This window comes from Saccopteryx leptura, chromosome 5 (genome assembly GCF_036850995.1).
Source record: "Saccopteryx leptura isolate mSacLep1 chromosome 5, mSacLep1_pri_phased_curated, whole genome shotgun sequence".
Taxonomy (NCBI): domain Eukaryota; kingdom Metazoa; phylum Chordata; class Mammalia; order Chiroptera; family Emballonuridae; genus Saccopteryx; species Saccopteryx leptura.
In genome coordinates, this window is record NC_089507.1 from 108,709,227 (window position 1) to 108,736,211 (window position 26,985).

General features: G+C 38.0%; 2 protein-coding genes across 6 annotated transcripts in view; one reads left to right on the plus strand and one right to left on the minus strand.

The window, feature by feature from the left end:
- Positions 1–26,985, plus strand: part of ARL5B (ADP ribosylation factor like GTPase 5B) — a 403,396-nt gene that overhangs the window by 334,260 nt on the left and 42,151 nt on the right. The gene's annotated exons all lie outside the window — the stretch shown is intronic.
- OPTN (optineurin) overlaps positions 5,492–26,985 on the minus strand; it is a 42,808-nt gene continuing 21,314 nt past the window's right edge. For all 5 annotated transcript variants that reach the window (XM_066387413.1, XM_066387411.1, XM_066387412.1 and 2 more), the window contains exons 8-14: positions 25,772–25,887; positions 23,017–23,166; positions 22,555–22,648; positions 21,107–21,265; positions 13,937–14,067; positions 11,480–11,562; positions 5,492–6,388 (exon numbers count right to left, since the gene is read on the minus strand). In XM_066387413.1, the coding sequence (XP_066243510.1) occupies positions 6,267–6,388; positions 11,480–11,562; positions 13,937–14,067; positions 21,107–21,265; positions 22,555–22,648; positions 23,017–23,166; positions 25,772–25,887 (855 nt within the window). In that variant the 3' untranslated portion in view covers positions 5,492–6,266. The remainder of the gene's footprint in view (positions 6,389–11,479; positions 11,563–13,936; positions 14,068–21,106; positions 21,266–22,554; positions 22,649–23,016; positions 23,167–25,771; positions 25,888–26,985) is intronic.

Below are 26,985 nucleotides of genomic sequence, written 5' to 3' on the forward strand. Positions count from 1 at the left end.
AGGAAATTGTGATAGTCCCAGATATAAGAGTTGAAGGGAAGGGACAAATAGGAAACATTATGAAGGAAAACCTATCTTGCTTTGGTAACTGACCAAAGGAAAGTCTCCCTTGGCAGGAAAGGAGAGGATAGTGGCCATGTTGGCAATACCTGGAAGGAACTGGCAGAATTATAGAAATGGACTGGAAGGCTAAAGGAGGAGCTTATTTTGGACAGGGCAAGAGATGAGTTCAGGCTAGGGGGATGTTGTGGAGATAGCAGGTACCTTTAGATTTGTGATTGAATCCGAGGGGATGTATCAGGGCTTCAAGTGTAGGTTTTGAGTTCTCTAATGTAGATTGTAGAAGCTCAATATCTCAGTATGTTTACTTGGTTAATGTACCAGAAACTTACATCAATTCTTCCATCCTTACACCCAGCAAGAAGCAATGCTATTCAAAATCAGAAAATCAGACCTTTTACTGGGAGAAATTGCCAGTTCCCACAGCAACCCCCCACCCCCACCTCCCTTTGGAAATCTATTTACATCTGCCTTCATAAATTCCAAGCTGCATGGTGCAGAATTCTCTATAGTCTCATTCCAAACTTGAATTTGTCCAACAAACTGGACCAAAGATGCTGCACTGATTAAAAATGTACTCCTTGATCAGAGGCAACCAACCCTCTGCTTAGATATAAATGGTTATGGTGAGAAAGAGGAAAAGCTGAGCTACTTGATTTTCATAACAAAATTGTCTGTGCTGCCCAAATAATTGTTGTTTTTCAACAAGTGTAGAGGTTACTTTAAACAAGAGTATGTTCTTCCATATAGTTATCTCAGCTGATGTTTTCCAAAGGGAAGCCAATAAAAAATGCTAGCCTTGATGGTTTCAGTTAACTCATTAGAATGTTCAGCACATTTCTTCTTGGTTGCACTGGATTAATAACTACAGTATATATTTTATATATGTGAAATACCTAACCATGATTATGGCTCCATATATTTAAAGTACAAAATTACTGTATAAATCTCTTAGCTCATTGAAAGTTCCTGAATCAATACTTTTTTGTATTATACTTCACATCTTTGCAATTACTGAGCTAGAAAGAATAACACTTAAATTACTCAGCAATGACCAAATTTTCCTAGCAAGAGTATATAATGTTATTTCAGTAATTTTTAAAATAACATACTATGTAAGTCAAAAGATGCCAAAGAAGATTGTTAAATTATTTCTACTCTTAATTGGCCTTTCATAGCAAAGCAGTCTGGATACCTTTTCTTGTTCCACTAAAATATTTGAGTATTGGTTCATACACTTGATTTCTGACAATGGCATAATAAATTTGACATTTCATTAAAAGCAATTCCAAGTTAGCCCTTTCATTATGAGTCAAATGGAAGTGTTAGTCAATCTTCACAAGAATCTTGATTTTATGATGCACACAATGCACCTTATGTGTGTTCATATTAAATAATCTTATAGCTCAAAGTTATTTTTCTCATTTTTTAGAAAATAATAGATTTTATTTCTTAGAGCAGTTACAAGGTTACAGAAAAATTATGTGGAAAGAACAGTGTTCCCACATAGCCCCTTCAACACCTAACCTCCCGTATTATTAACATCTTGCATTAGTATGGGACTTTTATTACAACTGATGAGCCAATATTGATACATTATTATCAACTGAAGTTGGCAGTTTACATTAGAGTTCACTCTTTATGTTATATATTCATGCAGAATAGTTTCACTGCTCTAAAAATCTTTTGTGCTCTTACCAGTTCATCCCTCCCCACCCCCTCAACTCCTGGCAACCACTAATCCTTTTACTCTACATATTTTTGCCTTTTCCAGAATGTCATATATTTGGGATCATACAGTATGTAGCCTTTTCAGGTTGGTTTCTTTCACTTAGCAGTATGCATAGAAGTTTCTTCCTTAAACTACAGTGTCCGTAAAGTTATGGAGCACTTTTGACCGGTCATGGGAAAGCAACAAAAGACGACAGAAATGTGAAATCTGCACCAAATAAAAGGAAAACACTCCCCGTTTCTGTAGGATGATGTGGCAGCATGTGCGCACGGGCAGATGATGACCTAACACCGTGTATACAGCGGAGCAGCCCATGGCCATGCCAGTCGAGATGTGGACGGTATAGAAGAAAGTTCAGTGTGTTCTGTGGCTCACTAAATTCAAACCCATTACCAAAGTGCAATGTGAATATCGGCGTGTTTATAACGAAGCACCTCCACATAGGAATAACATTACTCGGTGGGATAAGCAGTTGAAGGAAACCAGCAGTTTGGTGGAGAAACCCTGTTCTGGTAGGCCATCACTCAGTGACAAGTCTGTAGAGCAGCGGTTCTCAACCTGTGGGTCGCGACCCTGGTGGGGGTCGAACGACCAAAACACAGGGGTCGCCTAAAGCTGCCACAGGTTGAGAACCGGTGCTGTAGAGGCTATATGAGATAGCTACCTAAGGAGCCCTAAAAAATCTGTGCGTGAGCCCACATTGAACTGCACTGAATAGGCATGAAACTGGGAGAGTTTTCATTTTATTTGGTGCAGATTTCACATTTCTATCGTCTTTTGTTGCTTTCCTGTGACCAGTCAAAAATGCACCATGACTTTATGAACACACTGTATATCTTTTCATGGTTTGATAGCACATTACTTTTTATCATCAAATAATATTCCATTGTCTGGATATACCAGTTTGTTTATCCATTTACATATTGAAAGGCATCTTGGTTGCTTTCAAGTTTTGACAATTAAACATTCATGTGCAGGTTGTGTGGAAATAAAAATTTTTAAAAAAATTGGTTTTGATAGAAACATTAACTTTTTGTTGCTTCACTTTAGTTTGTCATTGATTACTCCTCATACGTGCCTTGACCAGGATGTTCAAACCAAGCTAGTGACCAAGCTGGCAACCCCAAGCTCAAGCTAAGGAGCCTGTGCTCAAGCCAGAGACCTTGGGTTTTCGAACCTGGGACCTACGTGTTCCTGGTGGATGCTGTCTTCACTGCGCCACCACCTGTCAGGCATGTGGACATAAGTTTTCAATTCATTTGGGTCCCTTGTCGGCAAACTGCAGCTCGCGAGCCACATGCGGCTCTTTGGCCCCTTAAGTGTGGCTCTTCCTCAAAATACCACGTGCGAGCGCTACCTCGATAAGGAATGTACCTACCTATATAGTTTAAGTTTAAAAAATTTGGCTCTCAAAAGAAATTTAAATTGTTGTAATGTTGATATTTGGCTCTGTTGACTGAGTTTGCCGACCACAGATTTGGGTAAATGCCAAGGATTGCATGCTTGGTTCTGCAAGAAAGTGTCAAACTGTTTTCCGAAGTACTATTTTGTATTTCCATGAGCAATAAATGAGAATTCCTGTTATTCCATATCTTTGCTAGTGTTTTGTTTATTGATAAACTATATAATTTTGTTTAAAATATTTTAAAATTTCCCTTGAGTTATTGGTATTATTGCCATTGGTGATATTATTGTTTTGGATTTTAGCCATTTAATAAGTGTGTGGTTATATCTTGTTTTAATTTGCAATTCCCTAAAGACATGTGATGTTGAGCAGCTTTTTATATGCTGATTTGCCACCTGTATATTTTCTTTGGTTAGAGACCTGCTATCTTTTGCCCATTTTTAAATTGGGTTGTTTTCTTACTGGTGAGTCTTGAGAGTTCTTTGTATAATATATTTTGGATACTAGTTCTTCATCAGATATCTGTTTTGTAAAGAGCTATTCCCAGTCTGTGGCTTGAGTTAGTTTTTGTTAAAGGTGTAAGATCTGTATCTAGGTTCATTTTGTTGTTGTTGTTTTGCATGTGGAGGTCCAGTTATGCCAACACCATAAAAATACTATCCTTTCTCCATCAAATTGCTCCTTCTCCTTTGTCAAAGACCAGTGGACTCTCTGGATCTATTTCTGGGTTTCCTATTCTGTTCCACTGATGTATTTGTCTATTCTCTCATCAATACCATGCTGTCTTGATTACTATGGCTTTATAGTAATTCTTGAAGTCAGGTAGTATTCTGCAATTTTATTCTCCTGCAATATTGTGTTGGCTATACCGAGTCTTTTGCCTCTCTAAATTTTAGAATCAGGTTGTTGATATCCACAAAATAACTCATTAGGATTTTGATTGGGATCAAGTGGAATCTATAGATCAGGGTGGGAAGAACTGACATCTTGACACTGCTGAGTCTCTCTATACATGAACATGGACTATCTCTGCATTTATAGTTCTTTGATTTCTTTTATTATGTCATGTACATATTTTATTAGATTTTATAAATATTTCATGGTTTATGCTAATGTAAATGTTACTTTGTTTTTAAACTTCAAGTTCCAATTGTTCACTGCTGGTGATATTAGTAATTTCTATTTTCTATTTTCAGTTAATCTGGCTACAGGTTCACCAAATTTATTGGTCATGTCAAAGAACCAGCTTTGGTTTTGCCGATTTTCTCTACTGATTTCCTGACTTCAATTTAATTGATTTCTGCTCTAATTTTTATTATTTTTCTTCTTCTTATTTTGTGTTTAATTTGCCATCCTTTTCTTAGTTTCTTACAGTGAAACTTACTGATTTCAGAGCTGTCTTTTCTATATTGCATCCAATGCTATATAGAGTTCCTGCTAGGCACTGCTTTTGCTTTATCCCCAAATTTTGATTAGTTATATTTTCATTTTATTTGTCTAAAATATTTTAAAATTTATCTTGAGACTTCTTCTTTAACCCACGTACTATTTAAAAGTGTGTTGTTTAATCTCCAGGTATTTAGAGGGCTTCTAGGTATCTCAAAGTTCTAACCAGCTTAATATTTTTACTTGAACAAAGTAAAATACCCCAAAACTTAAATGTAAAACCATTTGGTTTGCTTTTCTAGTTAGGGTAATATAGAAAGTTATTTTCTCCAGTATAAAATGGTACGGAATAAAATAAACTAGAAACCTTAAACAAGAAATTAAAAGTAATATTTTCATAGTAATTTTAGAAATATCTTTAACAAGCATTCTCCCTGGGCTGATGCAGGATAATCTTGTAATCTAACTTACTGTTCAGTTTGTCCTGTGTGTTCTCTTGGCATGAAGATAAAATTAACTACATTGATTCCTGTTTGATTCCATATGTGTAGGTTTGTATTAAATCAGCTTTATCTAGGAGAGAGTCTTATGACATAGCCAAACGGAACAGATATTTTAATTTTCTCTTAAGTGATTTAGTTTCTAGATGCATAAGGTACTGTTAACTTTTATGGCTGACCCAGTATTAGGTAATAACTATAGGTTTACAAAATATGACACATCCTTATCTTTTCACTTCCTTAAAAGAACAATTTCTAATTGAATAACACATACTGGTCTCTAGTAAATGGATTTGCTTATGTTCAAAGAATTAACAAAACAGATCTGAATTAAGTAATAAGCTTATATGAAACTGAATCCAGACAATACATTCTATGAAATTAGTCAATCACATATGAACAGTGTGAAAGATTCATAAGCAAAATTTTACTTTGCAATAACTATTTTTGTGATTTTCAATATATAGCTTGATCTAGGAAGAATAAACAGCAGTTCTTTTTAGAAATGAATGAACTTTATACCTTACAAATCCACATACCTGCAGCACAATGAAAGAACAAAGATAACGTCTTTGCACTGTGGTTATGTCAAATCCAGTGAGCCTAATGTATCTACTTCATCTATGCCAAATTATTTCCCTTTGTCCTGACGATCAAGTAAAAGCTCACAATACTCATACGAAAACATCCATATTGTAACTTACTGTACACTTTCTGTGGCGGCAGTAATACTCAACATACACATATATACTCAACCCCAAATAGGTTTGTCCTAAATGGATGAAGAATAATAATACATTTCAAAACTACTTCAAAGACATTTTCCTTGAAGAAACCTGTGACTGCTTCATTTTTCTTGCCTCCCTAAAAGCTTCTTAAAGTTTATTAGTGATACTTCTTCCATGTAATTACTTTTAATGTGTCCCATGATGTCACACACTCATTAACTGAACTGAACATTTTAAAAAATGAATCTATTATCAGAAAAATTCTATATAAGAATTCTATTTTACAAGTTTATGAAAATACACACACACAAAATGTCCTGCATGGAACTTACTGATTTTCTTTCTCTGAAAACAAACATAATGAAGCCAAAATATTTGAGTGAAAACAAATAACAGAAAAGTAGAACTCTTGGAGGAAAGAAATCTGACATTTTGGAGGAAAGAAATGCCAACAATTAGATGATGCAGTCCATAACATGAATCTGTAATGTATCTATGTCAGGCAGAACCTCTCCGCATTTGGGGCAAGAATGAACCGGCACGGGCTGCTGCTGCCGCCAGCTCCTGTCCTCGGCTCCTGAGCGGAAACAGGAGATGAGCGTTATTCCATTCCTCCCATGTTACAAGCAGTCTTCTGATGGCTTTTAATAACAGATGGTTAATTTTAACATCAGTTAAGCACTGTAATCAGTACCTAGTGGGAAGTGAATCCAGGTCATTTTTGTCTTACTGAAGTAATCTATTCATAGAGATAACCTTCAAAAGTAGTACCTGCTTCCCTATTATTTTAGGATCTGCGCTCTAGTCCATGTCCTAGGTACGTGAAAGCCTATGGTTTTATTTCTAGGATAATACATGTTCTAGTGAACACTAGAATATTTGAGAGAAGAAGAGGTAGACGAGCATCTAAGTGTGAAGAGGAGAGAATGGAGAGAGGACGGTGAGCAGGGCATGGAGGGGTGTCCTAGAACAGCTGTGTACCTTCTCAGAAGCGGAGACAGTAATGACGTTCGTTCAGCAGATACGTTTAAGTACCCTGTGAGCTGAAAGAGAGAGATACAGAATGGATGGGGCCATCAGACAAGAAAAGTGATAGCATGGCAAGGTGGCTTAGTGGTAGGACAGAGAAAGGCACTTGGCTCAGACTGCTTCGTGCAGACAGGCCCGCTGGATGAGACTGATTCCACTTGAGAGGAGGCTTAAGATAAGGGTTATCCAGGCAAAGTAAATGAGGAGAAAGAATTGAAGAACAAGTCCTGTCAATTACCCCAATTTTAGAGTAGGACTGAGGTTCAAGTCGAAAAGAACACTTAAAATAAGTCTTGAGTCTAGGTAGGTCCCACACGTGCAAACTGTTATCAGTGCTGGAAATGACTTCTGGCTCCTGGGGCAGCTCTTTGATCTGACCTTTCTGGACAAATGCAAACCATTCATTCAACTCCCCGAATATTTGTTATTTTGGAGGATGGCAGTCGAGGTGACCTTTAACATGGTCATTTGCTTCTGAGCATATTACTTGCATTGAATAACATGTGAGATTATTGTAGATGGTTTGTGTACAGCAAACTTTAGAAGCACCTTTGAATAGAAATACTGATAACAAGGAATGATTTCTGAAGCCGGTAGCTTTCCAATGGTCTTATTGTTCTACATCAGGTATCAGTAAACTTTTTCTGTAAAGGGCCAGAGAGTAAATACAGGGTGGGGCAAAGGTAGATTTACAGTTGTTTATATGGAAAATAATACAACTAATAAATAATAATAATACACAAGAATAAATTCTGTTTCACATATTCATAATGGTAAACCTACTTTTGCCCCACTCTGTATTTTGGGCTTTGCAGATCATATAATTTCTGTCACAGCTACTCAACTCTGCCACTATAGCATGCAAGTGGCCATAAATGACATTTCAACAAAAGGATATGACTGTTTCATAACACTTTTTTTTATAAAAACAGGGCACATTTGGCCTGTGAGCTGCAGTTTGCCAAATCCTGTTCTAGATGACAATCAGCCAACTACCAGTTTCACTTTAAACTCCTTTGCATCAATCTGTGCTTTTCTGCTTGTCCTGGTCTAAGTTTAAAGACGCAGACTTTGGATGATAGGTTCCCTCTACCTTCTGGCTTTTCACTATAAGATAAGTTTAGCTAGTTTTCATTATTAACACATTACACTCATTTTTGCCTTTGTGCTTTCATTCTCATAACACTCTTATCTAAATCCTACCTTCAAGGTCAAGCTTAAAGTCACATCTTTTCAAAGCCTATTCAACTTGCCTGCCCTTAATGATCATCCTTTTTTATCTTGGCGGTATTATTTCTATTACTTAAGTATCTTGTATTATGAAGTCATACAAGTATCTTTGTATGTGCATATCCTCTCTCTCCAACTAAACTGTAAGCCCTCACAGTTCTGACCATGACTTATGCTTATGTGTTTTCTTGTACTTGACTGGGTCTACTAGACCAGATTAGATACTTAGATGGCCGCTAACAATGATGAAATGCACTGAGAGAGGCTCTTGTTTAAGGCAGCTTTGCTAGTAAACTAAAAAAAAAAATCTTAAAACAGTCTCCAGAATATTGTTTTTGTTTGTTTGTTTTTAAGTGAGAGGAGGGTAAGATAGACAGACTCCCGCACGTGCCCTGACCAGGACCCACCCAGCAACACCTGTCCAGAGCCGATGCTTGGACCAACTGAGCTATTCTCAGCACCTAGGTCAACACTCAAATCAATAGAGCCACTGACTATGAGAGGGGAAGAAAGACAGAAGGGGGAGAGGGAGGGAAACAGAAGCAGATGGTCATTTCTCATGTGTGCCCTGACCAGAGATTGAACCCTGGATGTTCACATGCTGGGCCAGCTCTATCCACTGAGCCAAGTGGCCAGGGCCAGCTATTGTTCTTTGATTTTTTTATTTTTTATTTTTTTACAGAAATAGAGAAAGTCAGAGAGGGACAGCTAGGGACAGACAGACAGGAAGGGAGAGAGATGAGAAGCATCAATTCTTTTTTTTTCTTTTCTTTACAGAGACAGAAAGAAAATCAGAGAGAGGGATAGACAGGGACAGACAGTAACAGAGAGATGAGAAGCATCAATCATTAGTTTTTCGTGGCGCGTTGCAACACCTTAGTTGTTCATTGATTGCTTTCTCATATGTGCCTTGACCACAGGCCTTCAGCAGACCAAGTAACCCCTTGCTTGAGCCAGCGACCTTGGGTCCAAGCTAGTGAGCTTTTGCTCAAACCAGATGAGCCTGCGCTCAAGCTGGTGACCTCAGGGTCTCGAACCTGGGTCCTCTGCATCCCAGTCCGACACTCTATCCACTGTGCCACCGCCTGGTCAGGCGAGAGAAGCATCAATTCTTCATTGCAGCACCTTAGTCGTTCAATGATAGCTTTCTCATATGTGCCTTGACGGGGATGGGAGGGCTACAGCAGAGCAAGTGACCCCTTGCTCAAGCCAGTGACCTTGGGCTCAAGCCAGTGACCTCGGGTTTCAAACCTGGGTCCTCCGCATCCCAGTCTAATGCTTTGTCCACTATGCCACCACCTGTTCAGGCCCAGCTATTGTTTTATTATTATTATTATTTTTTAAAGGCATATGCCTTTTATTTTATTTATTTTTATTTGTTCATTTTAGAGAGGAGAGTGAGAGAAAGAGAGAGAGAGAGAGAGAGAGAGAGAGAAAGGGGGGAGGAGCAGGAAGCATCAACTCCCATATGTGCCTTGACCAAACAAGTGCAGGGTTTTGAACTGGCAACCTCAGCGTTCCAGGTCAACGTTTTATCCACTGCACCTCCACAGGTCAGGCCCAGCTATTGTTTTTTATAAGACAAAAAAGCTTATTAGGAATAAATTTGCACTTTGTGATGATTTTTAGACTATAAATATAAGTCAAAAGTGTTTGACCAATTCTTTTTCTTTTTAATGTAAATAGGCAGTTACTTTATATAGTTATGATGAATAAAAATCTTCCTTTAAGAAAGCGAGGTGCAAGAGATTGTCCTCAAGACAACTGTGTTGGAACTTCTAGATATGAGGTACATTGGTGTTCCTAGGATATTTAAATTAGGTTAGAGAAAATGCACAGCAGTGCTCAAGTGGGTAGATACAACTTTCAGAGAAGAACACAGCTTTACCTGCTTATGCGAAAAAATGCCTGAGACTGTATTTATGTCAGTTCACATGCTACTGCCTCTGCATGTGCCCTGTGAATACTATGTTTACTTGTACCCTGAACTGCTATCTCTAATATTTACTTTAGCCTGTTTTTTCCTGTAAGATAACTTTGGTGGTGGGAGGTGCGGGGGTGGCGGGATAGGAGGAGATGGGAGGTAAAAGGGACAGAGAAATTTCCCCAAGATTTAATAGTTAACTATACATATTGATACTAATATTATTTCCTTCTGCTGATAACATTGTGATGTAGTTCCATTTCAATAATCAGTTGGTATGTGGAAGGGACTTAGACTGGTCCAGCATTAAAAAAAAATTAACTGGTTTTATGTGAAATTTAGGGTGACATCCTAAACCCAGCATCTTCTTACTGGAGCTGCTAGTAACTTTTCTTCTTGCCATGTCAGTCTTTGATCCTTTGAGAGGTTTTTATTTTCATATCTAGAAATCAAGGATAACACTTCCCTTTCAGTACTGTTAAGACTGTGATTTATTATAAATTATAGAACATTATTACCAGTGTATTAAAACCATGTAATAAACAGCATTATTACCAGTGTATAAAAACCATGTATAAATAGCATCATGCTTTTAATAAGTGTCATGATCAATTTCACTCAGGAAATTAAAATCTGAATGTAGTATATAATTAAATGACAGTCTGTCTATTCCATGCATACCTTGTAGCGGTTAAAGGTCTCCTTTAAATAAGCTCTCTCAGAGCTTGGGTTCCATGTCCGGTTTTGCCCCTTGTGATCTTCTGTAAGATAGTGATAATGTACACCTGATAGACCTGTGTGAGGACTGTGTGAGATAATGTGTGTGAAGTGATCAGCACAGAGGCCACGCCCAGTGAGCTCTCAATAAAGGGTAACATTATTATGTGCATAACACCAGGTGATGGGTAAATATATAAGCTCTTGGAATTTATTTAAAGGAGACTTAAATGTATATTTAGAACACATAAATAATTATAATAAATAGCAGATGAGTACTAAAACAGGAATAAAGTACTTTGGAAATTCAGGAGGGAGAGGTCACATTTGTTGGTTTCACAGAGATGGTATTTGAAATGGGTTTTAAGGATGGGATAAGAGGGTAGAGGAAGACGAGTATATGAGTGAGGGAAGGGCACTTACATGAAGGACACCCCATAAACAAGTATATGTAGGTGTACAAGCTTAGGGCAAGTTCAAGAAACAAGGAGTGATTCAGTTGGCTAACTGCTGGAAGGGAACAGAGCGAGTGAGAAGTTTAAAAGTGTGGCTATGCCAGGCCTTAATTGTCAGCTTGGAGAGTCTAGTCTGGATTCAGTAGGTAATGGATGGAGATTGAGGTACTGTGGAAGTAAGACTAGTGGGTACTACATTTTTGGTAGCTTGATTTGAAATCCATTATATAGGATGTAGTAGGATTTTTAAGCATCTTCTTCAAGGATGCTTATTCCCTGGAAACCTGAAAGCCTAGAATCCCATGAGACTCACCTCTTTGGATGAGGTAATCCTGCTGGTCGGGGTCACTGGTTCTGGCCCCGTGACGGCTCTGCATTTCCATCAAGGACTGCCTACTGGGATTAAAAGCAACACTCTATGTGATGTTCTGATTCCCTGGAATATGACAACATTAAGCACACATTCAGCAGAAGTATGAAAAAAAAGCTGAATTATAATGCTAAGGTGCACAGGAACCAGAACGTAAGACTAATGTGCATTGTAAATATTATTGGTACTAGGACATGATGTGGTAAAAGTAAATAACAAGATTTTTTAAAAATCAGTTAGGAACTAACCAAACAACCAAACTGTCAATTGATGGGGGAATGGATTAGAAAAAAGTGGCATATTTCTCATGAGACACTGTAGAGCAATTAAACAGAATGAATTAATCTGCACATATATACACTCAGTTCAAAATCACAGTGTTATGTAAAGCAAGTTGCAAAACAATATTTATAGATCATTTTGTAGCTTAAACACAGGGAAATTAATATTATCTTTTTTTTTATAATTTTATTTTTTTAGTGGGGCGACATCGATAAATCAGGATACATATATTCAAAGATAACATGTCCAGGATATCTTGTCATTCAATTATGTTGCATACCCATCACCCAAAACTATTATCTTGTTTTAAGTTATCATACAGAAGCCCTAGCCACATAGCTCAGTTGGTTAGAGCAGCGGTTCTCAACCTGTGGGTCACGACCCCGGCGCGGGTCGAACGACCAAAACACAGGGGTCGCCTAAAACCATCGGAAAATACATATTTATTATACAATACATTTTTAAATAAAATATATATATAACCATCGGAAAATACATATTTTTATACAATACATTTTTAAATAAAAAATATATATAACCATCAGAAAATACATATTTATTATACAATACATTTTTAAATAAAATATATATATTTCCGATGGCTTTAGGCGACCCCTGTGTTTTGGTCGTTCGACCCCCGCCGGGGTCGCGACCCACAGGTTGAGAACCGCTGGGTTAGAGCATCATCCCAATACGCCAAGGTTGCAGGTTTGATCCCTGGTCAGGATACATAAAAGAGTCAACTAATAAATGTATATATATGTGGAACAACAAATCAGTTTCTCTCTTTCTCCCCCCCTGCCCCTTTTCCTTTCTCTCTAAAATAAATAATATTGAAAAAGATACAGATACTACCGTATTTTCTCATGTATAAGATGCACCCCCCCCAATTTTGGGGTCTGAAAAACTGGGTGCATCTTATACAGTGGTTGTAGATATTTTTACTTGCATTTCCCGCCTTTTCAGGCTTGTTTTTCACTCATTGTTGAAGACAGTGGTTCGTCATCAGACACAGATGAGGACAAGCTAATGGACGGGAGTTTTGTCAGTGATGAGGAGCTGTATGAATTTTATGATGAATAAAACTTGAGTTCAGTAACTTTATGTAATACATTTTTTTTCAAATTCCAGGCCCCAAAATTAATGTGTGTCTTATACATGGGAAATAAAGTATATGTAAAAATAAAAACAGATGGGTATGCTACCCACCAAAGTCCAGGCAGAATGGGGAAGGGGAGACAAGAAATATAATGAAGGATGGGGGAGAAAAACGACTTCAACTTCACCTACAACTCCTTTTTTCTTTTAATGAAAATATGCTTGAAACAAATGTTAGTAATTGTCAATTCTGGACAGGGTACATATTGGTGTGTATTTTTCTATTTCTATGTTTCAAATTTTTCTGAAAATGAAAATTTAGAATATAGAATTTTAGCAGTATTTTAAGATATATTATAGAATTATTTAAAATGTTAGGACTATTTCATCCATGACTGTGGCAACATATGGCTTTGAAACTCAATGTCCTGTTCTTATAGCTAATCTAAAAGCAAAAAACTTGATCATGTTTCTACAAAACACAGCCAAGCCTTATAAGCCAAACTACAATGTAGTAACTCAATCAGGTGAAGTGTACCCAGTGATTCTTATAGCTCAAATTAGGCGGTACCATCTTTTTTTTTTTAAATTAAGTGAGAGGTGGGGAGGCAGAAAGACAGATTCCCGCATGTGTCCCAACAGGGATCCACCTGGCAAGCCCCCTATGGGGAAATGCTCTGCCCATTTGGGGCCATTGCTCCATTGCTCAGCAACTGAGCTATTTTAGCACCTGAGGCGAGGCCATAGTGCCATGCTGAGTGCCTGGGACCAACTTACTTGAATGAGCCATGGCTGCAGGAGGAGAAGAGAGAGAGAGAGAGAGAGAGAGAGAGGGAGGGAGAGAGAAGTGAGATTTAGAGGTGGAGAAGCAGATGGTTGCTTCTCCTGTGTGTCTTGACCAGGAATGGAACCCGGGACTTCCACACACTGGGTGACGCTCTACTGCTGAGCCAACCGGCCAGGGCCAGGCACCACCTTTGACAGGTCTGAAATGTGTTCTAAGTCTTCCCCTCACCTTACCTGTCTCCATCTTCAAAAACATTACTGTCTTTCAGTAAAATTGCCAGCTGCAATTCCAGTTGCTCCTTTTCTTCATGAATCTTCTCTCTTGCTGCTCTTTCAGCATGAAAGTCTGAACAGTAAACCTCCATCTGTTAGAGAAAGAAAGATAGCAGTCACTACCTAGCTGATGTACATTCTCTGCAGCTCACCTGTCGAGGTGAAGAGGCAGGACTGCAGCCTGTGACGTGCCTTCTAAATAATATGTACATGTTCTTACTTAGAAACCAGTATAGTGACCATGATTTTCCAACTACCTCCAGGTAGAAGACACAAGTTGTGTATGTGTGTGTACTTTAAACAATTAGAAACTGTCAATTACACTGATGTAGGTGGTCTAAATACTGTATTTACCATCAATTCAGTAAAATTCTCTGGTTTCTTTTGAAAAAATCATATTCATAATTAGCTTAATATAGTAAATGGTTTATTAACTCTGTCAGGTATAGCTATGAAGGCTGGTCTTATGTTCAATTTAAAATAATAATAAGTAAATGCTCTTTACTGAATTCTAGACATGTGTGAAGTCCTATGTCGACTATCTTATTTCATCTTATCAAAAGTCTTGGGAATGTAGAATTGCTATACTCATTACACATTACAAATTTAATAGCTCTTCATCTTGGGGAAATTAGTTAAGAGGTCAAAGCAGCATTTGAACCCAGACTAAAGCCCATATACCACATCACTTCCTACAATGGCAGCCAGCCTCCAAGATGGCACCGAGGATCATTACCTCTTGGTATTCGTAACCTCACGTGTCCCCTTCCACAATGGATAAGGCCAGCCTGTGTAACCACTAAAAGACACTGCAGAAGTGATGGTGTCCATGTGGCTTCTGAGACCTGGTTATAAGAGACACTATGGCTTCTGTCTTGTTCTCTCCTAGATCACTTGCTCTGTGGGAGAGCTAGCTGCCATGTCATGAGCTGCTGACGCAGCCATATGGAGAGGCCCATATGTTGAGGAATGGAGGCCTCCTACCCACAGCCATGTGAGCGAACCATCTTGGAAATGGATCTTCCTTCTTGAGTCTAGCCTCAGAAGAAACCCTGAGCCAGAATCACCCTGTTCCATAGAAAGTATATGAGGCTCTGGCCAGTTGGCTCAATGGTAGAGCATTGGCCTGCCTTGCGGATGTCCTGGGTTCAATCCCTGGTCAGTGCATTCATGGGAAATGACCATCTGCTTCTCTCCCCCCCACCCCCATTCTCTTTCTCTTCCCCTCTCGCAGCCAGTGGCTCGATTGGTTTGTGCATTGGGCCAGCACTGAATTTAGCTCAGCTGATTTGAGTATCAGCCCCAGACAGGGGTTGCCGGATGGATCCTGGTCTGAGTGCATGCCCTGTCTCTCTATCTCCCTTCTTTTCACTTAAAAAAAAAAGTATAGGAGATAAAAGTGCTTGTTTTAGCTGCTAAGTTTGAAGAGTAATTTGTTACCTAGAAACAGATAAATACTATGCCATGACAGTATTTATCTGTTAGTAATTACTATCAGTTAACTGAATTAACTGATAGTAATTACTTCAGTTATAAAATTATAAAGTAAAAATGAACTACTTAACAGTGAATTGACCATTATTAAATACCAGTTTTTAATTTACTATATTTAAAATTAATATTTTTTCTTTTCAAATTTAGGAGTTCTAGGCAATAAATTTTAATCCATTACTTTTAAAAGTAAAGTTAACATTTTAAATATTCAATCAAAATTGTAGTTACAAAAAGAAAGCATGTAATAAAGAGATCTTTGGAAGGGAGTTCCTGCCATTTATGAGTAATCCAAAATTTTATGGCATCATTGATAGATTGTGAGTTTTTTGTGGATTTTTTTGAGAGAGAGAGAGAGGAAAGGTGGGAGGAAGGGAGAAAGAGAAAGAAGCATCAACTTTTTTTCTCCACTTAATTGTGCATTGATTGCTTCTTATATGGGCCTTGACCAGGGATTGAACTGGGGACCTCAGGCTGAAGCCAGTGACCACAGGCTTGAGCCAGCGACCTTGGGATTCCGGGTTTATGCTCTATCCACTATGCCACCACCAGTCAGGCCTCATGGGCTTTTCTGAGTCAATAGAACTGGGGCTTTGTTTTGTCCAGCACTATATCCCCAGCAGAGAAAACAGTGCCTGACATATTATAGGTGCTCAAAAAAAAAGGCTTGTTGAATGAATGAACAAGAATATCCATCAAAACAAAACAAATGTCTGAGTACAGAATGTGGTAGAAGTATATAACTATAGTATCATGGGGTGGCCAAACAAAAGAAACACTATGTAGAGCTCAGGTTGAGATTCTGTTCCTCTAGAAATGAAATTAAAGCCCTAAGTGCATTCAACCAGCTCCATATTTCACTGGGTCAGCCACTCTGGGCAGCTAGTAATCAGTTTATAAGAAATAATAAACTATTAACATTGTTATATTACAAATCTGTTTATCAGGTTGGGAAACCTTTTAAAGAATGATGCAAGCATGGGGAAATAGCTCTTATCAACTTTTGGTGAGAGGATAATTTTCATTGTGCATTTTTGGAAGATAACTTAGTAATACTTATTCAACTAAAAACAGGCATACCCAGTGACTCTACTATTTCAATTCTGTATCTTACTACAGGTTCCACAGTGCACAAAGACATGTATAAAAGAATGTTCAGTTCAGCATTGTTGATAATAGTAAAAATACCAGTACAATCTACATGTCTATCAAAAGAGGACTGGTTAAATCTATCACAGCAATGCATACTTTGGAACACTATGCAGCCATTAAACAAATAATGTATGGCTGTGAGTAATAACAAGGAGATATGTCCAAGATACATCATGAGTAAAACTGTTATAGTACAAAAGGTATAGAGTGAACCCCTTTTTAATTAAGCAAACAAAATAAAAATGGAAGAAACTTACTGGACACTCACCAAAGTGGAAATCGGGGTGTTGGATTTCCACTTCCTACTTTCTACATTTCTCGATAATAATCTAAAAATTCTTTTTATAATGACTAGCATTATTTAGATAATTAAAAAATAAAAGTATTTTAGTACCTAATTACACTAAAAGCATCTCTGAAATCTAGTTATTTAGAAAGAAAAAGGTTTTCCTCCCGATTTTAAAATCTCAGGCAGGCTATATTCTCATTCACAAACTGGCCTCTACTCCACCCACCAGTAGCCAGACTAGGCCAAAACAGTTATGACAAGCCAACTGTGTACAAACTCTTCCAGAGAATAATAAAAGAAGAAATGTGTCTTAACTTGATTTTATGAGGCCAGTATAACTCTGATATCAAAACCTGATAAGTATATTAGCAAAAGGAAAATTCTAGGCCAATATTACTTAAGAATATAGATACAAAAATCTTAAGCAAAATGTGAGCAAACCAAATTTGGCAATGTATAGAGGATAATTCAAGAAATACAGAGTTTACTTAATGTTTAAGAAATCAATTTGACTTGCCACATTAACAAAGGAAAAAAAGCATATAATTCCTAATTACATCATTAAATAAAGAAAAAAACATTTCATAAATAAAACTCAACATCTACTCAAAAATTTTTGGCAAACAAGGATAGAAAGAAATTTCCTTCATCTGAAACCAGCAGACATTAATAGTGAAATGTTGGAAGCACAGTCTCTGAGACTGGGAGCAAGGCAAGACTACCTGCCCTCTCCCAGTTCTACACCATTGTGTGTGTGTGTGTGGGGGGGCAGCCAGTGCAATAAGGCAAGGAAAAAAGTGGAAAGACTGGAAAGAGGGGGGTACCTGTTACTAGTCTAATGATATGATTCATGGACAAAGTCCAAAAAAATTCAGAAATATTAGAATTAAAATGTGAGTTGAGCAAGTTTACTGCACACAAAGTCAATATATGAAAGTCAATTATATTTCTATATAACAGCAACCCTCAGAAAATGAAGTTTTTAAAAAGATGCTATTTATAATAGTATCATCAAAATACAAAATATCTAGGAATAACCTAATAAAAGAAAATCTCTACTATGAAGATTAAAAATATTACTGAGTAGCACTGAAGAAGATATGCCATTTTCATGGATTGTAAGAGTAAATGTCAAGATGTCAGTTATCTCCAAATTGATTTAACATACAGGGGTCCTCGGGTTACAACTCAGGACATAGGAACACTGTTCCTTTGACAGTGATGTAACCCAAATTTTGGTGTAAAGTGAAATGCATCTTAGACTAGCACAAACGCAACACTTGTGCTTTTAACAGTCCAAAATGGTGTAGGTGAGCGTACTGGGGGATGCCAGCTCCCTCACGCATACGCCGCATTACTGCGTATTCTTCTGCTGCACGCGACCAAACTAGTTCACCCATGTAGTCCGTAAGTACAATGCTAACGACGTAAGCTGAAACACTCATGTCTCAACTTTTTAAAGTTTCTATGGGAGTGTTATAAACTTGAAACATCATATGTTGGGACTGTTGTATTCTGAGGACTCCATATAAATATAATTTTGCTTGACCTGTGGCGGTGCAGTGGATAAAGAGTTGACCCGGAATGCTGAGGTCACCGGATCGAAACCCTGGGCTTGCCCAGTCAAGGCACATATAGGAAGCAACTATGAGTTGATGCTTCCCACTTCTCCCCCCTTCCCACTCTCTCTCTCTCTTTCCCTCTCTCCCCCTTCCTCTAAAAAAATGAATAAAAATATTTTTAAAAATATATATTTAATATAATTCCAATCAAAGCAGCAGTAGGTTTTTCTGTGTGTGGGGGGAAATATCAAGTGGTTTCTAAAATTTATATGAAAATGAAAACGGGAAGAAGACCTAAAGTTCTCTTGAAGAATATCAATGAGGTAGGAAGACTTACTCAGAACTTAAAACTTTTAATACTTTCTAATATGTCAAGATAGTATGGTACCAGAGCAAGGAAATAGAAATAGCCCAGTGGAACAGTATAGAGCAGGGGTCGGGAACCTTTTTGGCTGAGAGAGCCATGAATGCCACATTTTTAAAAATATATCTTATTCCGTGAGAGCCATACAACCACCCATGTACATTACACATTATCCAATAAAAATTTGGTGTTCTCCCGGAGGACAGCTGTGATTGGCTCCAGCCACCCGCAACCATGAACATGAGCAGTAAAATGAATGGATTGTAATGCATGAGAATGTTTTATATTTTTAACGTTATTATTATTTTTATTAAAGATTTGTCTGCAAGCCAGATGCAGCCATCAAAAGAGCCACATCTGGCTGGCGAGCCATAGGTTTCCAACCTCTGGCATAGAGTCTAGAAATAGACCTAGGGTACATGGACACAATATATGACAAAGATGCCCTTTTTAATAAACAGTGCCAAGTCAACCAAGGGGAAAAAATATTAATCTTTACCCTTACCCCCATATAGAAAAGCTGATTCCAGGTGGCTTATAGATCTTAATGTAACAGGCAAAACAATAAAACTTAAAAGACAAAATAGGGGCATATCTTCATGCCTTCATCGCCTTGAGGTAGTGAAAGTTTTTTTAAAAGGCTACATAAAGTACTAATAAATGAAAAAAATTGGTCTACAATAACAAGTGAACTTTTGTTCATCAAAGGCACCTTTTATAAGAGTGAAAAGCAAATCACAAAGTGAAAAAAATCTGCAATGATCTAATATAAAAAATTAAGAAAAAATCAGCATCAGAAGAAAAATGGACAAACTCCTGATTGGACACTTCACAAAAGAGGATACCTAGATGGCCAGTAAACATCTGAAAAAGCACTCAATCTTATTAGCCATTAGGATATGCAAATTAAATGAGACATCATTATATACCCACCAGAATGCTTAAAAGTAAAAATACTGATAATACACGTATAAGTAAGTATGTAGAGCAGTGAGAAAACTGTTGATAAGCGTGAAAACTGGCACAACCACTGTGTGAAACTGACATCTATTAAAACTCAGTTTAGGCTCTGGCTGGGTAGATTAGTTGATTAGAGCATTGTCCCAATATGCTAAGGTTGCAGGTTCAAGCCCCGGTCAGGGAACATACAAGAATCAACCAATGAATACATAAATAAGTGGAACAACAAATTGATGTTTCTCTCTCCCTGTCTCTCTCTAAACAATCAAGAAAAAAAAAACAAATAGCCTGACCAGGCGGTGGTGCAGTGGATAGATCATCGGACCGGGATACGAAGACTCAGGTTCGAGACCCCTAGTTCGCCAGCTTGGATCCAAGGTCGCTAGCTCAAGCAAGGGGTCACTTGGTCTGCTGAAGGCCCACAGTCAAGGCACATGTGAGAAAGCAATCAATGAACAACTAAGGTGTCTCAACAAAAAACTAATGATTGATGCTTGTCATCTCTCTCTGTTCCTGTCTGTCTGCCTGTCCCTATCTATCCCTCTCTCTGACTCTCTCTGACAAAAAAAAAAAAAAAAGTACACGCATATTCTATGAACCTACAATTCCATTCCTAGTTGTGGACTCAACAGAAAGGAATGCACAGGTGAATAAAAACATGCACAAGAATTTCACAGAAACATTAATCATAATGCTGCAAATACTGGAAATAACCCAACTATCAACTGCAGAATGGATAACTTCATTGAGCTATACACTTAGAAGTTTGATGTACTTTCCATATTTGATATGCTCCAATTAAAATGTTGAAAAAATATTGTCCTGGCTGGTTGGCTCAGTGATAGTGTATTGGCCCGGCATGGGGACATCCCAGGTTTGATTCCTCATCAGGGCACAGAGGAGAAGCGCCCACCTGCTTCTCTACTCTTCCCCCTCTCGCTTCTCTCTTTCTCTCTTTCTCTCTCTCTCTCTCTTCTCCTCCTGCAGCAATGGCTCAATTGGAGCGAGTTGGCCCCAGATACTGAGGATGGCTCCATGGCTTCTGCCTCAAGCACTAAGAAGGGCTTGGCTGCTGAGCAACGGAGTAACCCCCCAGATGGGCAGAGCATCACCTCTAGTGGGCTTGCCAGGTAGATCCCAGTTGGGGTGCATGCAGGAGTCTGTCTCTCTGCTTCCCTTCCTCTCATTGAATAAAAAAAAATTATTGATGAAAAGAATATAAAATAAAAAAATGTTTTTTCAACATCACTTTCCCATTTAAGACTATAAGTAGGACTGGCTTCACTCAGCTCATGTTTCAAAATGCAGCTTACCTGGGCTCTAAGGACAGTCATGGTCTCCAGGTCCTCCTCCTGCTTAGCGATGGTCTGCTTCATCTCATCCATCCGAAGCTGCTTGGAAGCCAGGGCCTTCTCTGCCAGGCCCAGCTTTTCAGTTAGCTCCTGCAGCACCGCCTTATCTACTTTTTCTGACTGCAAAAGACAAGTTTATTCTAGAAATGGCTTTCAAATATTTCAATCTATTTTAGTAAAATACTATGTGAAGGTTATTTTTTTAAATGATTGGCTCTAAGCTGTTTCGTTAATTAGCAGTGAATTACTTACTTGGAAAGTTGTATTCATGTAACTTACAGCTTGCAAGTAATAATTTGCTAATTTAAAATAATAGTTTAAAAAAGAAAACACTGAAATAAGGGAAATTATAACTAACCCTGATCTCAATGAGGTTGTAACTTGCTAATATTTCTACTTTTTCATTCACATTGCTCTTACTTTGTAAGTCAAAGGAAGAGAAAAATGTTTAAATAAAAAATGTATTAGGTTCTAGAGATGAATAATAATTTATGACAAATAAATAAAAAACAAAAACTATTTATCAGGATATAAACCCAAAGACCCTTTCTAATTCAAAGCTTCCATCATCTTGATTTATTCCAGCTTTACTGAGGTAAAACTGACAAATAAAATACTTAAAATGTACAATGCGATGATACATGTATATTTGTGAAAGGACTCCTCCCATTGGGTTAATTAACACATTTGTTACCTCACATATCTATCCGTGGTGTTAAATTGTCATACCGTGCTGGTCATTATTACTAATTTAAGTTGCAGCCCGAGAAGTCCAGGGTTTCAAGTTCACTGACAAAAAAGCCTTGTAATAGTTCCATGCAGTAGAGTGCCTCTCCGCCCAGCGAATGGTCTCACTGTGCCCTACTCAGGGAGGAGCCTCCACTCAGCTCCCCTACAAACACACCTACTGTGAGAAATGCTGTTTACTCCCTGACTGTGGGACATTAGCACCACCTCTGTATACAAAGCCTAGTATACAGGTATAATTGCATTTTGCAGATACTGAATTTTTAACAAATAGAAGGCAGGCCCTTCACCAGCCAAGAGATTACAAATTGCTAAAGGCTTCCATGATGGTATTTTTTTAGCCATAAAGTATTTTTTAAATTGAAGTATGTACTTTTTTTTTATAACATAATGCTATTGCACACTTAATATACTACAGTATAGTATAACAATTTTTATATACCCTTGGAAACCAAAAAATTCAAGTGATACGTTTTATTGGTGGTCTGGAACTGAACCTGCAACATCAGAAGTTATTAACACTTAGGCAGGAGAAATCAATTATAAACTGAAAGACAACCTTTGAAACCAGACTTAAAGATGAATGTAACTACTTTACATATAACATGTTCAACAGTTTCCATCCCTTACTAGGCTATCAAAGCAGGTTTTTTTCTGAGTACCTCTTTCCGTCTCAGTTCTTCAACTGTTTTCAATGCACTATCATATTCTTGCACAAGCCTGCTGTGCGTCAACTGTAGAGTCGCTAATTTGGACCTGTTTAAAAATACATTGAGAAATGAAATCTAGTGGAAAACATCACAGAAACACAGTCTTGCTTCCCAACCTTCTTGTGAACACTCAAATAGCAAAATCTTTTCTCCTACCTTTACTACCCCATCACCTACAAGCATTTTCTTACTCTCAAAGAAAACAAATTTTTTCCAAAAAATCAAAATAAGATTACAAGTATTTTCACAATTCTGTTATAATAAAACTTAAAATTTTATCCCCTCAGAAAAGTCTCCTACTACTCTTTCAAATAAATGAGAAAAAAAAATTAAATGTATTCTCAAATCCTAATTCCAAGCTGTACAAAAGATCTACTGTTCTTAGCAAGTACCCATTCATCACAGCACACTCACTTTTCTTCTTCTGTTTTTGCTCGCTCCATCTTGATTTCTGATCGCATGCTTTCCACTTGTAGCTCTAACTTTTTGTTATTATAGACAAGCTCCTGCTTTTCAGTCAGCTCTGATGGGGTTGCAGAAGTTTTCCTTTCAAGAGCCTGACATCTAAGAAAGATAAAGATATCATGATAAAAAATACTCCTTCATTTTTCATTGGTTTTTAAACAAATCCCAAGATTATGTGGCAAATACAAAGCATTTTAGGATTGCATTTTTCAGGGATTTAACAGTAACAAATAAAATATTTTACCTTTCTAGTTTCTTTACTAGAAGCAAATAGTATTACTGAACCCTTATCCCTACACATAAAAAAAAATACAGATTTTTTTTTGTAAAAGAAAATTACATATTTCTGAATCTTTATGCCTAACATAAAAAAGCACAGATGTAAGATTGCACAAGCTCTTGCCCACTTGGAATAACTGTTTTACATAGTCATGAAAATACAGTTTTGTTATTTAGTCACAGACCAAAGTAGTAATTGGCTAAAGATGCCTCTCATATAGTGATCCATGGATATCTTTTGTATTTTAAAAAGTGATGGGTTCTATTAAACACAAAGACTACGACTTCTGACAAAGATTCAGCAGGGGGAATGAAAGTGTCCTAAGTCCTTTTAAAGACCAGAAAATTGGCCCTGGCTGGTGGCTCAGTGGATAGAGCGTCGCCTGGCATATTGCAATTCTGGGTTTGATTCCCAATCAGAGCACACAAGAGAAGTGACCATCTACTTCTCCTTCCCTGCCTCTCCCCCTTCTTCGCCCTCTCCCCCCCCCCCCACAGTCAGAGGCTGGATTGGTTCGAGTGTGGCCCCAGGTGCTGAGGATAGCTCCATTAAAGCACATCAGCCTCAGGCACTAAAAATAGCTCTGCACTAGAGCATTGACCCTTGATAGGGTTGCCAGGTGGATCCCAGTCAGGGTGCATGTGGGAGACTGTCTCACTATCTCCCTTCCTCTCATCTAAAAAAAAGAAATCAAAAATAATTTCCATATAATAATGCAACTATGAACCAATGATAAGTTATGTGCAAGGCATCAATGCAAAGCATATTAAACATCTCACTTCATACATTATGACAGGAATTATGACATACATTTTACAAATAATAAAACTGAAGCTCAGGGAGGTTAAATAAATAACTTGCTCAAGGTTGATACCACAAATAAGTTATAGATCGATATTTCAACCTAGGTATGTTTGTCCAACATCCACAGCTATAACTACCATGTTGTATCAGCCTTGGAAAGTATTAACTCCAAGGAAATGCACACTGTATGTATGTTATGCTGGATACATGTTTGCCAACTAAACCAAAAGAACAACATCAACTTAGCTTTCCTAAATTTGGGGGTAACTTCTTATATCAAGAGAAACCAGCAAATCAAAATTCTCAATTTATATATTAGCCTATATAATTGATTGAAAATGAAAAAATTTTTAATCACTCAAATTCTTGCTCTTTGCAGCTGCTTTATGTTTGTTTACATTAATGTTGTCAGCTCATGTAAGTCACAGGAAATCCAGCTCATGATTTTTATAGGTCCTTATTTAGGCTAGTATGCTTAACAAATGCCCCCAAATAGAATCAGAGTCTCCAGAGCTCCATTCCCCAATATTACTACAAGCATTTCATGTTTGACCTGTACATTAACCTGAACATCAGTGTTCTCTGAATTCATATTTTAATTAGGTCTCTGTTTTTCGTTATTCTTTTTTACATGAATCTGGGGTTGTTGTTTTTTTGTTTTTTTTAGGAGACAGAGACAGACAGACAGGAAAGGAGAGATATGAGAAGCATCAAATTGTAGTTGCATCACTTTAGTAATTCATTGATTGCTTCTCATATATGCCTTCACCAGGGGTCTCCAGCCAATTCAGTGAAACCTTGCTCAAGCCAGTGACCTTGGGCTCAAGCCAGAGACCTTAGGCTTCAAGTCAGCAACCTCTGGGCTCAAGCCGGTGACTATGGGGTCATGTCTATGATCCCATACTCAAACCGGCGGCCCCATACTCAGGCTGGTGACTCCACCCACGCTCAAGCTGGTGAGCCTGTGCTCAAACTGGATGAACCCATGCCCAAGCTGGTGACATTGGAGTTTTAAACCTGGGACTTCAGCATCCAAGGTTGATGCTCTATCCACTGGTCAGACTAATTAGATCTCTATTTTTCTTTTAGTGAGTAACAATGTAACAAAACTATGTTTTTATATAGTTTTATATAGTATGTTTTATATAGTATGTTTTGTAAAAATGTATGCTTTTTTTTTTTTTTTGTATTTTTCTGAAGCTGGAAACAGGGAGAGACAGTCAGACAGACTCCCGCATGCACCCGACCGGGATCCACCCGGCACGCCCACCAGGGGCAACGCTCTGCCCACCAGGGGGAGATGCTCTGCCCCTCCAGGGCGTCGCTCTGTCGCGACCAGAGCCACTCTAGCGCCTGGGGCAGAGGCCAAGGAGCCATCCCCAGCGCCCGGGCCATCTTTGCTCCAATGGAGCCTCGGCTGCTGCAGGAGGGGAAGAGAGAGACAGAGAGGAAGGAGGGGAGGGGTGGAGAAGCAGATGGGCGCTTCTCCTGTGTGTCCTGGCCGGGAAATCGAACCCGGGACTTCTACACCCCAGGCCGACGCTCTACCACTGAGCCAACCGGCCAGGGCCAAAAATGTATACTTTTAGAAGGAAGATAAAATTCATCTCTCAGTCTTACTTTTCTTGAAGTCTCTTCTTCACTAGCTCAGCTTCCCGGAGCTTTGTATGAGCCTCCTGAAGCTCCTTAATCAGGGCTGTCACCTGAAGGCTCAGGGCTTCCACTTCATTTTCAGCCTGTCATACAGGAAATCCCAAGCACACATACATGATTTGCATCAGAGATTAAATACACCTCTTTGTGAGGAAACAGTGTCAACCATTAGTGTCCAGTTAAGACTGACCAGTGAATTCATTAAATTTTGACAATGAATGCCCCAAATATCTTGTATGGAAAAAAAAATGTTTAGATACAATACAACTCTGTTTCCTCATATAGATCAATTAGAATGTACTTATAATAATAACTTTATCATAATTAAAATTAATCTGATTAAGGTTCAGGGGACCAGGGATCACAGATCACAACAGTGTCAAAGCACAATCTAGTTTATCCAGTTAGCAACTCAAACCTATATTGCTGGCTGATTTATGTTTCTAGTTCACTCAACTATTTTCTCTGTACTGCCTTTTTTCTGGCAGCTCTAGAATTTTAGTCAGGGAGTTTTATGGTGCTTTGGAAGTGTCAGAACTTCTTTCTCTATTACTAGTTGTCGAATTAGTTTTAGTCAACTGGGTACTATTACTCACAGGTTGTCTCTTCATCCCAGTTTTTCAAATGTTCTCCATTCTCTAGAAAGTAAGAGTCTTAGCCCAGAGTGTGGCATATAGTAGTCATTCAACATATATTTGTTAAATAAATGAACTAGCTATAGTGAGTATCTTATGTAAATGCCTTCTGCATGAGCTGTGGCTCTTACAACTTTCTGGTTTCCTCAACTTTCCCTAGGTTTAAGACTATGTTTGCAGACTCAAAGACAGTCAGTAAGTTGCCATGGAACAGTGACTATATAAACATGAACCTTTCTCATTTAAATTATTTTATTCAAACCAGTAGTGGGATAAAACAAAGATCTTTTACTTCTATTCATGTGTCTGAGCCATATCCTCAAATGATGTCATTATAAAGTAGATAACATTCCTTTCTCATTTTGCAAGCTTGTTCCCTTAGGGAATTTAGGAGAGAAACCCGGTCAAGAAGAGGTGGAAGAGTGATTTCCTAAAATCACTAGGATAGGAACACATCTCACTACAATTCAAATCAGGACAAGGAAATATGAGAGAAAAAAATATTCAATGTTAAAATTATTTCTATATTTCTAAAGCTAGTAACAC